General features: G+C 37.6%; 1 protein-coding gene across 1 annotated transcript; it reads left to right on the top strand.

Annotated features, from left to right (window-relative positions):
- Nucleotides 1-1,438: 1,438 nt before the first annotated feature.
- Nucleotides 1,439-15,017, top strand: renbp (renin binding protein). Its single transcript, XM_053316851.1, has 11 exons — nt 1,439-1,616; nt 3,333-3,432; nt 3,604-3,679; nt 3,768-3,843; nt 8,449-8,627; nt 10,207-10,434; nt 11,673-11,754; nt 11,879-12,054; nt 12,135-12,266; nt 12,542-12,629; nt 14,321-15,017. Exons 2-11 carry the CDS (start codon nt 3,338-3,340, stop codon nt 14,392-14,394), a joined length of 1,206 nt encoding a protein of 401 aa, XP_053172826.1. The 5' UTR covers nt 1,439-1,616; nt 3,333-3,337; the 3' UTR covers nt 14,395-15,017.
- The last annotated feature ends 1,297 nt before the right edge of the window (nt 15,018-16,314 follow it).

The raw sequence follows: 16,314 nt of genomic DNA on the forward strand, positions 1-16,314 counted from the left end.
ATTCAGGTTTTGCCCAACAGTCCTAAACCAGAAGTATTCAGCTTACTATGCACACTCGACATGCCAGAATGCTCAAATGCTTGGCATTTCTGCTTAAAAAATGACATAAACAATTAATCAATTATCAAAATAGTTGCAGATTAATAACTAATATTTGCTGCTTTACCAGGGATGCATGTCCTGTGCACCAAAAGCAAACATATAGTCAGAAACATAACATAACATATACTATAAACTGATCACAGGCAAATTAAATCTGATTACATATAATCAGTTCCTCATCCTAGACCAGTTATTCCACTCTGTGCTGCTATTTTTATAACTTATGGTAATATGTTAGGTTATTCTACACTGTCTTTGCTGAATAAATTCAAGTAAGATTGTAAAGGAGTTTTGGATGCTGTTGTGAACTAGATGTTGCTGCCATCTTCTGGTCACTAACAGGATCTCTCCACATTTCTGCCCATCAGTCACCTGTTCACAAAATATCATCTGATTACATCTTCTCTTCATTTTACTACATTATGATTGCTTATTGTCTATTTCTGGGATTTCTAAAATTTGAAATAAAATATCTTAAATACTTTATAAATTCAGTCAGTCCACTGCTGGTTCTTGTTGTAATACATCTGGCACAAACAAGTACACAACACAATACTACATTACACTACACTACGCTACACAACACAACACTACACAACACTACATTACACTACACTACACAACACTACACAACACAACACTACACTACACTACACTACACAACACTACATTACACTACACTACACTACACTACACTACACTACACAACACAACACAACACTACACAACACTACATTACACTACACAACACTACATTACACTACACAACACTACACTACACTACACTACACTACACAACACTACACTACACTGCACAACACTACATTACACTACACTACACACCACTACATTACACTACACACCACTACATTACACTACACAACACTACACAACACAAACACAACACAACACTACACTACACAACACAACACTACACAACACTACATTACACTACACAACACTACACTACACTACATTACACTACACTACACTACACAACACTACACTACACTGCACAACACTACATTACACTACACTACACACCACTACATTACACTACACACCACTACATTACACTACACAACACAACACAAACACAAACACAACACAACACTACACTACACAACACAACACTACACAACACAGGAATGCTGATAACAAAAACAAAAAAAAACGCAGACTAAAAATATTCAAAATAAGTTAAAAATAATAATAATAATAATATTAACAATAATAATAATAATAGAGAAAGCTATGAGGGCAGTCCATTTGACCTTTTAAACATTATTGCTCAAACTCCTCCCGGTTCACTTTATCACATGACTATGTTCCACTTCCTGATTACTGTGTGTTGTAAATGCTGGATCAGAGGAGCATCTATAAAGTCATCTTCAGTTAGTGCTTCATCAGCACATCAGTGTGAGGAGAGCAGAGCTGTTTCCTGCTGTCTGTCACACTGCTGCTCACATGACAACAGCTGCACAGCTTTTTATTATCTGTCTGCTGGACTGCAGGTAAGAACAAGCTTCATTCTCTTTACACAACACATGCACCGTTACACCGAGCTTTACCAACTATAACACTCTACTATTCTCTTTGTTTGTTTCACGTGACTAAACAGCAAGAACAGAAATCATTGGTCGGATTAGATCCTAACATCCAAAGCTTGCTAATTTGACTATTGTTTTGTGATAAACAGAGATGCGCAAAGCTAACACAAATAAGATCCGGTTTGAGCGTTTAGCTTTCAACATTAAAGTTTAACACATACAAAGAGAACAACTGGTTTGTTTTCACCACTGCTGGAAGAAGTAGTCCCATCCTTTGCTTCAGCTATAGTACTGATAAAGCAATGTCAAAATACTCCATTACTAGTAAACATCCTGCATGAAAAATCCTACTACAGTAAAAGTATTAGCATTATAAGTATTACAGTAAAGCTACATAAGTAGCCTATTATGAGCTTGATATTTAAAGTAGCCTATTGCAGAAGTTTAGAGGGAAAAATCACTATTTGGTGGAGCTGTTAACAACTCATAGACATCTGAAATGTGAGCTGACTACACACTATTTTTTGTAAGAAACCAATGGTTTCATCTTTAACAATGTGTTGTATTTTAAAAGCTTGTTATATTATCCATTGTGTCAAATCTTCATGTGAAAGGTAACTAAAGAGGTAGAAAGTACAATATTTCCCTCTGAGATGTAGTGCAGTGGAAGTATAAAGTAACATCACATTTAAATATTACAGTCTGATATTAAAAACATATAGAACAGCTGACACATGTTGCCAGAGAATAAGAGTATTCTGAGAAATCAACTCAGATTATTGTTTTAGATGAGATGCAACCATAAAAAAAAACAAGTTTACCTTCAGAGTGAATCAATGACAAAGACAAACAGTGAGAACAGTGAGCTGTTATGTTTGTCTTACTCTGTCAGACAGTCAATGTTTAATGAGCAGTAGTAGAATTTCAATGACTTGATATGATACAGTAGCAGCCTTTGTTTTAGGCAGTCAGAATGTATGATGACAAGACATGACCAAGACTATAGTCAATAGTTTGCTCTCTAATCAGCAGAAACACATGACAGGTTCTTCACAAGAAAAGTGACGTGAAACAGCATAGTGTGTGTGGTCAGTTGTTCATGGATCAGACCAGAGGAACATCTGCACTGTTTGTGAAGGGGAAAAGCACATTCTTAGAATTTCTTCAGGGTTTCTGCTGGGTCTTAAAAAGTCTAAAATTTGATCATCTCAATTTTAGGCCTTAAAAAGTCTTAAATACGTCCATATGTTGCATACTAGGTCTTAAATTACATTTAGTTAAGTCTTAAATATGTACGTTCATTTATCACTTCCTCCGTCGCCTTTTTTTTTGACTTGTTTAAACCTGAAGAAACCCTGTACACCTTCCCAAATCTTAGTGCACACATACAGAGTGAAATATATTTTCACAGCTCTCCATGCACATTTGTAAATCATACAGGTAATATTAAACACCCTGAACAAAAAAGAATTTCAGTGATGTGCATTGGTGTGAAACTTCTTCCCTTATTGTTTTACCAAAATACACAGCTGAGGATGACAGTGAGCCTTGTCAACCCATTTTTCCATTTATTCTTTTGAAGAGATCTTTTGGTGTATTTATGCCAAATTAACCAGAGAACGTCTTTCACCACAAACTGATTTCCTTTTTTTTCTTCTCCTTTTTGTTTTCCCCTCAAAGGAACAATGTTGAAGCTGGAGGAGTGTCGACAGGGGATCCGCACAGAGCTGGATAAAGTAGTGGACTTCTGGCTGAAATACTCCCATGACACTGTACATGGGTACTGGAGTTACTTTGCATGCATTCTTTAGAAATGGATGTAATATTGTGTACTCATAGCTACATGAAGTTATAATAAATAGTAATAAATAGTAATGTCTACTTACATGTCCAGTCCATAACTGTTTATTGTGTGCATGTGATGAATGTGAACCTGTGCTTCCTGTTTCAGAGGCTTCTTCACTTGTATTGGGAGGGATGGGAAGGTTTATGATGAGCTGAAGTATGTGTGGTTGCAGGGTAGACAGGTGAGTGTCTGTAATGTGTGTGTGAAGCAGGACATGAGTAATCCACTCTGATATGTTTGTTTCATATGTTGGCCTGCTTCTTTCACAGGTGTGGATGTACTGCCGCCTGTACCGAACCATGGATCGCTTCCACAAGCCTGAAATTCTTGAAGCAGCAAAAGCTGGTATGTGTGAATATACAGCTTCATTCTGCAGGTTTAACTTATTGAGTTAGAGCAAGTCTGTTGTTTGGATGCATCACTTTCACCAAGAGCAAGATTAGTCATTTCCCTGCCAGATGACATTTGCTGTTGAATTTCATAGTCTCTAGAGGACTTTGGAGATGAACCGAAGCATTAGAGTAACATTTTTATTGGAGGATAATAAATGATGACTATGGAAGCTTGTTTGGGAACCATGAATGTCACAGCAAGCGAACATGTTGGAGCAACCACACAGCTATAGCATCTCTACAGCAATGTTTAATGATGGATATTTTGAAAGAAACATGCAGAATCCAGCTTGTCATGCAAATATTATCAAGAATAAAAAAATCAATGAAGTTAAAACAGCAACATCATCACCATTAAACACGTAAAATACAAAGCACTGACAAAATCATTAAGGCACAGAACACAGCAGAACTTTTTTAAGAGTCACCTCTAAGCCATTCCTTCAGGCTGAGCTTGAATTTATTTGCATTTCATATTATTTTCAAGGTGAGTCAACCTGCTGGGAGCCTTAATAAAATCCTGACTAAATCCTGACAGTTTGTTCTTTAAAGCTTCAGGGGAACTGCTAAACCAGGAAGAAACAAAGGTAGTCAAAAAGGCTCTCTACATAACTGCTTGCTCAAGAAATCTGAAGATCCTGTCAAGAAATGTGATTCTATTTTTTTTTTAATTAAAGAGCTTTCTGTGCCATGCTCTCTTCAGACAAGTTATGAAGCACACATCCATGGTAATTCATAGATACCGTCTCTGTAATCACAGTGTCTCCTACACTACTGTAAAACCAGGGGGTTTCCTTAGTATGGTCTTGTTCCCAAAAACAGTTGACTCATTTTTTCTTGATGTAGAGATCACCTTACCAATTAGTGACTTTTTGAAGTTCTGTGCTCAGTGTTTGTTCACCACAAGCAGGGCAGAATCATAAGCATACAAGAAGAGGTCACTGATGTATAGAAGGAAGAAGAGCAGACTCAGAATAGAATCCTGTGGAACACCACAGTCCACTATGCTTGGTTTGGACAGTGCTCCATTTACATCAGCCATCTGCTGTCTGCCTTTAGGATTGGCCCAGATGGGGCTTCAATGATGTAGTCTTTGACAAACAGTGATGTAGTCAGTGGAGTGTGACCTCCTGAAGCATGACTTGAATTCAAACATAAGATTGTGTGAAGAGATATACTTGTCAGTTTGTTTATATATAAATATTATCTAGACCCATTGCTCTGGAGATGTCAAGTTCTTTGAGTCTCTTCAGCACCAAAGTCTCAGTCACCTCATTAAAAGAAAAAGCATCTGCTTGAACTCCTTTTTCTTGACAGACCTGCTTGACTTTTCTCTCTCCTAAACAGCATGTTCCAGTTTGCAACTTATTAACTAAGGTCTTGGCAATACTTGAGAAATATGTGTTCAAGCGGTCAGCAACATCTGCCTTGTCTGCAGAAATATTACCTCCAATACCTCAGCTAAGGTTCATTGTTTTAGTCTTTTATTGTACTCTACCAGAGGTGGACAGAGTACACAACTTCACTACTTGAGTAAACGTACAAATACTCATTGTCAAATATTACTCCAATACAAGTAAAAGTAGCTTAGTCAAAATATTACTTAAGTAAAAGTACTAAAGTATTTGCTTAAAAATCACTTAAGTAAAAGTATTTTTTAAATATCTCAGAAAATACAGGAAAGTAGCTTTATTGTCATTATACAATACACTGATGTGATTCTGCTCCAGACATGTTTATAGCTCAAAAATAAACACATAAAGTCAAGAAGCCTCAGAACACAGTTACATTTCAACACACCTAACCCCTACCTTGGACTCTTTGATATGAATTGTATAAAAAACATGAACAGAAAGTCAACTTAATCATTCAACTGCACTGCAACAGTTGCCATATGTTTAAACCGTTTAAAAATGGCAACTATGATACTACAAGCCCATACACTTATGTTTAAAATGTTCATCTGCAATTTAACGAACATTAAGCTAGCTAACGTTAGTAGCTACTTTACCGCAACATACTTCAGGTTGGAAGACGAGTTTTTGTAGGCTGTGATCAGTTTTTGTGACAACAATCTCAATCATGGGTTTGAGATAAGACCTGCTCGGTGGGAGTTTCTTCATTTCTTTGTATGGCACGACGTAATACAGGTACAGCAATACGACTAAGACAATCCATATGCAAATCAGCAGAACGTTTATTTTTCTCCGAATTTTGCAAAAAAATAATAATAATAATAATCAGCTGATGTAAGCTCAAAAGTAGCAAGTAACGAGAGCATCAATAGAAATGTAGTGGAGTAAAAAGTACAATATTTGTCCTTCAAATGTAATGGAGTGAAAGTAAAAGTATCCCCCAAAAATAATACTCAAGTAAAGTACAGATACTCAAAAACTGTACTTAAGTACAGTACTCAAGTAAATGTACTTTGTTACTGTCCACCACTGTACTCTACCTGCATTAGTGTCTTCTGTAGTTCCTGTGGAGTGTTCCTGCTTTATGGTCATACAGATATAGGAAAACAGAAAGAAAGGATGGATTGACATTAAACTTACTTAGCACATTCATGCTCCTCACAAGTAGAACTCTGTGGTTTTCAGATCATTTTTAGTCCCACTACTGGTGAGCTGCTGGAAGAGCTAAGTCATGACTGTTGTTGGTTTGGTCACCTTTCATTTTGAAATACATTACTCAGGATAAACTAAGGATAGTTTCACAAGTTTTGTCTTATAACAGCAGTCAGGTGTCCATAAGAACTGTTCATACTGACTATTAAAAGATCTCCTTCAAATGTGGTTTCAATGGAAGTGATGGAGGACTGTATCCACAGTGTGTCCACACAGTTACTTAAAAGTAGATGATCAGCTTCTATTGAGCTTCATCAGTGTGAGTTAGTCATATCAAGTGATATCTGACACATTTACAGTCTTTTTACCATCAGATTCCCTCTTAGTGTTTCCTGTTGAGCTGTGGTGGAAGTATAGTAACAAAAAGACTGTAACGTTGAAACATAGAAGATGAAGATTTGACTCATTTGGATGCTGAAGCTTCATATTAGCTTCAGATCAACTTTTAAATCCATGTTTACACAGAAGGAGGACTGTGGATTTAGTCCTCCATCACTTCCATTGTAAGTGCAGGAAACAGCTTTCAATGTTCATATGGACACCTGACTGTTGTTTTATGACAGACTTGAAAAACTGTGCATCTATCCTTAAATATATTCATACATTTATCTCCCACCAGTCATCAGAATGTATCCTTTGAAAAGGCACAGTCAGGGTTAGAGACACAAAGAAGTTCATGCAGTCAAGTGTCAAGTGAATCTTTGCAGCAGATGGTTCAACCTAGTGTTCTTTTCTAGGTGATTAATGACATGATAGTGTTTGCTCTGTACTCTCTGCTAATAATCCTTGAGCTGCACAACATGTTACCACTGCTAGTGGAAAATGTCACCTTTCCAAGAAAAGAAAACAGCAATGCTTTTAGCTTGACCACCGTTTGTTTGTGCTTTAACAGGGTTTTTACAGCACACGCTTAACAACAGTAGGATCTGCATGAGTTCCTTTTTAAATGAAGTCAAAACATGAACTTTACTAAGATTTGGAGATAAATAGTTTCATGTGACAACAACAATATAGTTAAAGACAGTGTAAAGTGAATTCAGACATTTTCTTCTAAACACATTAAATAGGTTATAAATGTATTTCTAAAAAAGGTGTAAAAAGCATTTCAACCATTTACGTAGATTTGAACTGTGGAGCTAGGCTTCACAAACTGTGTTTCAATCACCGCCGCGTTATGCCCCTGTTGCTGTAGGTATAAATACATTCAGCGCACACTACTACTACTACTATGTAGTCTACAGTTAGCCAGTTAGCTGAGTTAGCCGACGAGCTAGCCGCTGAGCTAGTAACTGAGTTAGCAGCTGAGCTAGTAACTGAGTTAGCAGCTGAGCTAGCCGCTGGGCTAGCAGCTGAGTTACAGAAAGCTCTCAAAAGTGTCCATGTTTCTGGTAGAGGTGGTCACTTTGATTGACAGGTGACACTTGGTAGGGGGCGGAGTTTCAGCGAACTCGGCGGGGACGCCCACAGTGTTTTGGAGCAGAGAAAGAGACTGAATTTTACACAACTTTGAAGCCTAATTTCATATATTTGGCGATTTTTTTTTTAAATCATTCAAATTTGGCAGGGTGGTTAACAACACACTTTTCTGTGGTATGTCAAACTCAGAACACATATTTATTCTTACTTTACACGGACTTTAAGAAAAGTTCCCTCATTTAGTGCAACTGTTGGTGAAGTTTGTATTTCTGTTTGCAGTTGGTGATGTTTTTTTGTTTTTTGTTTTTTGAATTCATATTATTACTCTTCCAACTGATAATTGTTCTCCAGCAGCACAAATGTGTCAGCGGCTGTTTCTGTGACCATGAAATCAACATTTATGTTACACATATATCTGAATGACAACTACTGTAAGAGATAGAGGAAGCCTCAGTGTTATGTACTCATGTGTGATAAAGCTTAGCTAACACTCTCTGGTTGTGTTTACGTTTCAGGAGGAGCATTCCTGAGAAAGTTTGCTCGTGTTTCCAACAGCAGTGGCCAATGGAAGTGTGCCTTCTGCTTAACAAGAGACGGTAAAACAGTCAAAATTCAGAGGACCATATTCAGTGAGTGTTTCTACATCATGGCCATGGATGAACTGAGCAGGGTCACTGGTGACAAGGACATGCAGGTATGAACACACTGTATGAAACTTTAGATTGTGTATTATAAAACAGGATAGGTATTGACATTAAGCACTTATGCCCTGCTAGTTTTGGGCAATGTTTGTCAAACATTTAAATAGGAAAATATTCCGACAACTTCCACCCAGATTGCATTGAAATATGATATCAGTGTTGATGACACTCCCGACCTTTGCTCCAGCACCACAGTCAAGCCAACTTTTCCTCTTTCACCAAGATCCACGATAATGTTCTTTGAAAACAAATTGTTGGGTTTCTGTGAAATTCATGATCCCCAGAGGAAGGAAACTAGTGTTATTATTATTATCTAACTGCACCATCAGGCCAAAATAAGGAGAATGGGTTCATTTCCATGAAACTTAATAAGTACATCCTGATCCCAAGACATATTTCTTTACATCATGGGCTTCATGCAAGATCTCTTATTTTTTTCTGAAAGCTTTACTCATAGTGTTCTAAGTAATCAACAAACCCTCTAAACGTATGATAAGGACGGGGTCACATATGACGTTACCATTTTTGACAACCTGTGAATGATTGGACAGATAACTGTGGAACCATTGTGAAGCTTTTCTGCCTACACCGGCAGACAGCAAGGTATTGATAAGAAGTGAGCGCTCCATGGTGTCAAAAGCCTTGGAGAGGTCAATACACAAAGAGACACAGGTGTGCTTCTTGTCAAAAGCCTCTTTGATGTCATCCAAGACTTTCAAAGTGGCTGAAACTGTGCTGTATCCAGAAGGAAAACTGGATTGCATGTCGTTTAGAATGTTGTGGGAGTTCATGTATGATTTCAGTTGGGTGGCAGTGAGACCAATGATTCCAAGATTTTTGAGGATACAAGGTGGATAGAAATAGGACTGTAGCTGTTCATGTCACAGCAGTCGCCAGCTTTGAATAAAGGTGAGACAAAAGCTTCCATTTGGTAGGAACCTGATTAAAACCTATTGACATGTTAAACATTTGTGTGATGGGCTCCACTATGATGGATGTAGCAGTTTTTAGCAGATAAGGATCATGGCCATCAGGGCCTGGTGCTTTTTTGGGGTCTAGTTGAGCACATGCAAAACTTCCGAAGCTTGGACTTCAAAGTGAAATGAAGCCTTCCAAGCTGTGGTGAAAAACCATATGTCCTTCCTGCCTGCTGCTCTACCTGTCTACACCTCTGTGTCACAGCTGCCCAGTGCCCTTCAAAACAAGATAGAAAACAAAACAAACAGCAACAAAAAATACATAAATTAACATTTAATTATTACTTTTACAAAAATAACAAATAGCTCCACCACTGCTGCAAAGCTGTCGTATTAAATTATTTAATTTCAGGTCTTTTACTACTGACCTTCTGCACCAAAATGCATTTAAAAGTTTCATAGTAATTATTATAGTAGTAATTTCAAAGTAAAGCTAATGTGAAGCAGTTCACCAGTATTTAAGTTTATGTCCAGCTGAGTAATGCAGGAAGTTTCATTTGTGAGTAAACCCTTCTTACCTGAACAGGCTTCACTTCACCTCTCTTCACAACACAGTCTCAGTGATAGGCTGACCTCTTTCCTGTTCTATTACCAGCTGGAGGCTGAACAGATGATGGAGCAGCTCATCTACTGGGTGCGGGAGGACTCGTCAGGTTTGGGTCGGCCCCAACTTCCTGGAGACATTCCCACCAATAGCATGGCAGTTCCCATGATGCTGCTGTGTCTGGTGCAACAACTTTCTGAAGGCCGAGGGCAGGAAGTGGTTCACAAGTACAGAGAGCTGGGCAGCTGGTGTGTACAGCAGATTCTACAACATGTCCAGGTATGAACACATACAGTACAACATGGCTGACACTGTGGAACTAAATTTACCAGAGCTCTATTATTACAAGTAGGGTCAATTCTGTTCAGCAAAAGTTGAGATGTGGTAAGGTCACATCATAATGTAATATCAGAATCTGCACAAAAAAATGAAAAAGTACTTACACACTCCAGATTTTTAATTCCACATGAACACAACACAGAAACATTGTGCGAGTACTTCCTTGTTATGTTTTTAGGATAATTACTAACTTATACTGTATGTCTGTCAGGTGCGGTGATTTTAGCATTACCTGGCCTGGTTAGTCATTTTAGTTGAGTCCAGAGTTCAGTCCATTTTCAGCCCCACACCAGTAATACTTACAGCAGAAATGATCTACTGTTTGCTGTGAACTCCGTGCTCCTGCTGTCATTTCAATCCTGTCAGGAGTGTCGTCCTTTTATTTTAAGGTGGATCTTTGAGTTTGATTCAGATTAACTTTTTTATGTTCTACTTTTTTATGCTCAGTGTGAAAATTGACTTTTGAAAAATTGAAACACTTCAACACAAACATAGAGGCCTATATGAAAACGCTATCAGGGGAGTAGGAGCACATTAAAGGTCTCAGCTACAGATGGTGTTCTCTTCAGACACAATATTTGTTTGCATTTTGGCAAATTGACACCACTAATAGCTAAATCAGATATTTCCACTTCCTGTTGGCAGTGCAGTCTTGCTACACACTACTACACAACTATCAATGGATTACTTTGATACTGAAGAAAACAGAAAAACATGATGATTCTCAGGCAGGTTCTGACATCAAAGTGGATTAATGGAGGTTTATTGGTGATCAATTGTCCTGTAGAATGTAAATGTTTATCACAGACCACATTCTGTCATTCCCCCATGATTTAATGTCATCCAGAACCATGAGTCCAGTTACAGAGGAGCACAGAGAATATAAATCCTCCCTGTGATGTTACTCTCGTCTGAATGTAGCTTTAATTGTCAACTAAAATACAGAAGTTCCTGTTTCACTTTGGCCCTCTTTACTGTTATTATTACTGTTATTATTGTTAATAATTGTCCAATTATAGTCAGTCATCATCATTTTATTACAAGATGCTTTTGTGTCAATTTTGAATTTCCCCCTAGGGGTTTCAATAAAGTTTACCAGGACCCTTACCTTACCCTTATGAGTGTGAACTTCCTACTTTGTGAAATATTCTACTTCATTTGTATTTTTCTTGGTACAGAGAGACGGTGCAGCTATCTTAGAGAATGTGTCATTGGGGGGAGCAGAGCTGCCCGGTTGCCAGGGCCGACTGCAGAACCCAGGTAAACACTCCACTGTAACATCATGGAGAAGCACAGCTGCAACTCTTCTCCTGTTCTTAGTTGCCTACCTCAGCATTTTCCATTTGATTTTGTCTTCCCTGCATGATGACCCATGCTGAGTCAGGCCATGCCCTGGAAGCAGGCTGGTTCCTGCTTCAGTACAGTGCAGAGTGGGGGGACAAAGAGCTCCAGGAAACAGCCATACAAAAATTTGTGGAGCTCCCCTATCAGCGTGGCTGGGATACAGAGCATGGTGGCCTCTTCTACTTCCTGGATGTGGATGGTCACTGCCCCACACAGGTCAATCAGTCATCTCAGGCAGTGGATACTGTTGAGTATTGTTTGCATGTGGTTGATCTACAAAGTTTTGTGTGATACAGTTGGAGTGGAGTATGAAACTATGGTGGCCTCACTGTGAAGCTCTCATTGCCTTCCTGATGGCCTACAGCCAAACCAAGAAGCCCGAGCTGCTGGAGAGATTCTCTCAAGTTTATGAATACACCATGAGCAATGTGAGTTTACACTGCTGTGTCAGCAAGGCAGAGTAGAACATTTTTGATGATTAAGTAGTAATTCACCAATTTGTCAAACATACTTTTGCTTTCATTCTGAGCACAGCTAAGTGACTCTATCCAACATTCACATTTACACCTGCCAACTCCTCTGAAGATCATTGATAAATGTGTTGTGTCTCATTTGTATATGTGAATACTCGATGTGGCTAAGATTAGTCAATATACATAATACATATATACTGTATGTATGCTAATATACCAATTCTATCCAGTTTTCTGATGCTGAGAATGGAGAGTGGTTTGGCTATTTGACACAAGAAGGAAGAGTGTCCCTGGACTTTAAGGGAGGCCCTTTTAAAGGTATGAACACAGCTGAGACATAGAATTGACTGTATGCTAAAAAACAGTCAAACCTGTTAAATGGCCTTAATGAAATGCTGGTGGAATACAGCCTACCATAAAGAACAAGTTCACAATTTTTCAACTGTGTCTTCAAACAGCAGTCAGGTGTCCATATGAACGGTAAAGAGATTTTCCTCTCTGTAATCATTCCTTCTTTTCATACGGACTATAAAAAGATCTTCAAATGTTCTTTCAATGTTCAGTGATGGTCCACACAGTTATTTAAAAGTAGATGATCAGCTTCTATTGAGCTTCATCAGTGTGAGTTAGTCATATCAAGTGATATCTGACTCATTTACAGTCTTTTTAGCATCAAATTCCCTCTTAGTGTTTCCTGTTGAGCTGTGGTGGAAGTATAGTAACAAAAAGACTTTGCTACTAAAAACACTGTAACGCTGAAACATAGAAGATTAAGATTTGACTCATTTGGACGCTGAAGATTCATATTAGCTTCAGATCAACTTTTAAATCCATGTTAGAGATCTCGTGCAGCGAGATGTAACGATATTTCTCGTTGAGGCGAATGTTGTCTCGCGAAGCAGTGGGCATGCACCAAAATGTCACGTCGCACCAAATTTTATAATGTTACGTGTGGATGATTAGCCTTGGCCCAGCTTCTACCTGCTGAGAAGATCTCACAGTAGTATGAGATAAGGAGGAGCAGGGTTAGGTTGACCTCAGGTCTACACTGAGAGCCTGAAGTAGGAGCAGCAGAGAAATCTAGCTGAGCTATGGAAGCCTAATAATGCAAAAAGTCACACGACCAAATTATAACACAATTTATATGTTGTTCTACTTGTGTATGTGTGTGATGTAGGATTTGTGCAATTTACGTTTATTTCTGTTTTTTGCTAGTAATATGTTATAATTTGTGATCATTTGATTCTTTATTTCATTTGTATTTATATTCTAGGATTGTTTCTATTCTTTATAATTCACATTTTGGTATTTGTGATCATTTTGGTATTTATGGTTATTTCCATAAATACCAAAATGATCTATCTATAAAATATCTATCTATATGGGCAAACTTTTTACAGTGCTTGCATATTGCATGCTGCGTATGATAATTCATACTTAGAAAGTAGAACTAGTGACATTCATTACAAGATGATTAATTAAAACATTTCAAAATGCACCTGCATTATTTTGTGAATTTCAAATAAAAGACCGGTCATATATTTCCTCATTTAAGTTTTCTTTAAAATAGTGTTAAAATCTCGTCTTGTCTTGATCTTGTGAAGCTAATATTGTATCTCGTCTCGTCTTGAGAACTGAGTGTATCATCACTCCCCTAATGTTTACATAGAAGGAGGACTGTGGATTTAGTCCTCCATCACTTCCATTGTACAGTAAGTTTATTATGAAGGGATCTTCTGATGGTCAGTATGAACAGGAGGAATCATTACAGCAAGAAAACCTTTAAAACAGATGTGCGCTGTAGTTTTTTTAATTTGCATTTCTTGACCAACAGCTGAGCTACAGTGAAGTCTTGTACTCTGTAAAGATTTGAACTTAGTTTATATAGTGTTTCAGTGGTGCATACAGTATCACCAAATCTTCAGGGTCACTGAAGATCTTGGCAGATCTCGGTAGAGTGTCCTGTTCTTCTCAGGCTACAATGATTCTGTTTCTCTTCTCTTCTTCAGGGTTCTTCCATGTGCCTCGCTGCCTGTATATGTGTGAGCGTATCCTGGATGATCTGCTGGCAAACAAGGACTGAGTGCTCAGACATGACTTGTGAAGTCTGTTGGCCTAATCAAACTGTAATCAGGTTATAAATCAAAATGACACTCATCTTGAATGTGCATTGCTACAATGTCATTTGCTCCACCTCATCACAAGTCCAGTTACTTAGCGGTTCACATGATTAGTTGGGAAGCAATATTAGAGCACTACTACTACGTAAGATAGTAGTGTTCTTTATACATCGTCCAGCTCCAGTGGCTTTTGTTGAGGTAACCTTTCTTGCTCAGATAAATCATGTTTTTTGTCACATTTAAGAAACAATTCCCCCTGCAGGACTGTTCCAACTCAGGACCTTTCTTGCTGTAATGCGACATTGTTAGCCACTGAGGCACTGTACCGCCCCCTCCTCAAAAAGTGCCTTCTACATTTACACTGACCTTTTAAAGAGTATCTATCTTTACATTATTTTCATTCCAGTTTATATTATATTATAATGTTTTTTTCCAAGCATACCAATTGCTTTTTCAACATACCGATGAATCATAATGTATGTCAGAAAAAACATTAAAGCTGCAGTAGTTTAGTGATTGTAACATGCTTGGCATCTGTGGGCTTTCTGGACAGTAAATGGATTTCACATTGAAATATTAAATGATGATTAAATATATATGTGATATCATTTTATTGAATTCATTTGTAATGAGACAGTTAAAGATGTTGAAGTTACAGATATGAAAGGTGAGTGAAGTGTGTTTTGAAGCCAATGGTCATAGAACGTGAAATGTGACTATAAGGAGCCAATCTACCACATTATACAGTATAATTCAGTGAGTGATGAGTCATTATTATTATTACTAATGAGAAAAAAATTTAATTGCATCTGATGCTTATGTCCACCATTCTTCACCAACTCCAGAGAAAAATATCTGCCTATTTAGCTGCTAAATTCTACATTACGTTCACCAGCCAGTCTTTAACTTTGTCTGCTGTTTAGTGCTGGGCAGGTACTGTACAGTGGGTTTATCATTAAAATAAGCAGTGCCTGCTGCTGTTAATACCGCTGATGAGTGATGAAACTGAACCATTTTGGGCTGTCAAACTAAAACTATGAGCTGAAACCACTACAAAACTGTGTAGAGCTGATGTTTACTTTTACATCACACATAATCATTTTAACCATTGTACACATTTGTTGCATTTTTAAATCTATGCATATATCAATGGACTCTGGTAAATGATTTCTTTTTCCTGATGTTACACTATGTACTTTCAATACATACAGAAATGTAAATAATAAGCCTAACAGAAGAGCTTTTGGAGTGCTAATAATCATACATATGTTTCACAGTGAAATATATTTGCAAATAATGCGTGCTGTATCATTGATGTTATTTCATCCTTGATGAAAACATGTCTAATTCATTCAGTGTTAATATACTGTAGTGCTTCACACCATATTCAAGCACTGATGGGTCAGTTCACTCACAGTAACTATATCAATATCACTGCATGGTGTTAATACTAGGGACAAATGACAATACAATGCTTTTTATTCAATCAATCAATCTTTATTTATATAGCAGCTTTTATACAAGTTAATGTGTAGTTCAAAGTGCTTCACAGTTAGTGATCGCAATCCCATTAGCCATTTAGTAAAGTTAGTGCAATTTATAATGAATTGATTTCTTCAATCCAAATGAAGAATGTGTAAAATGAGTACTTTGTTAAAATGTCAGGGCAAGATTAGTATTTTCAACACCAGACAAAGTGCTTTACATAAAATAACTACATAACAAACATAAAAGACAAAACTATACAATCTATAAAGATCATTTAAAACACCTAAACTATTAAATTGTCTGCTTCCACTGGGCTGAAAACTACGACGGAGAATTAGGGCCAGGCAAAAAAAAAAGAAGTCCGGCACAAGAAAAAAAGAAGAAGTCTGGTACAA

The sequence above is a fragment of the Scomber japonicus genome, chromosome 4 (genome assembly GCF_027409825.1).
Source record: "Scomber japonicus isolate fScoJap1 chromosome 4, fScoJap1.pri, whole genome shotgun sequence".
Classification (NCBI taxonomy): domain Eukaryota; kingdom Metazoa; phylum Chordata; class Actinopteri; order Scombriformes; family Scombridae; genus Scomber; species Scomber japonicus.

Bases quoted from the DNA above. Each gene is read 5' to 3' on its own strand.
- renbp (XM_053316851.1), top strand. From the start codon at position 3,338: ATGTTGAAGCTGGAGGAGTGTCGACAGGGGATCCGCACAGAGCTGGAT. The intron at 3,680-3,767 runs GTGAGTGTCTGT...CTTCTTTCACAG, and splicing joins TGTGGTTGCAGGGTAGACAG to GTGTGGATGTACTGCCGCCT. The intron at 12,055-12,134 runs GTCAATCAGTCA...TGTGTGATACAG, and splicing joins ATGGTCACTGCCCCACACAG to TTGGAGTGGAGTATGAAACT.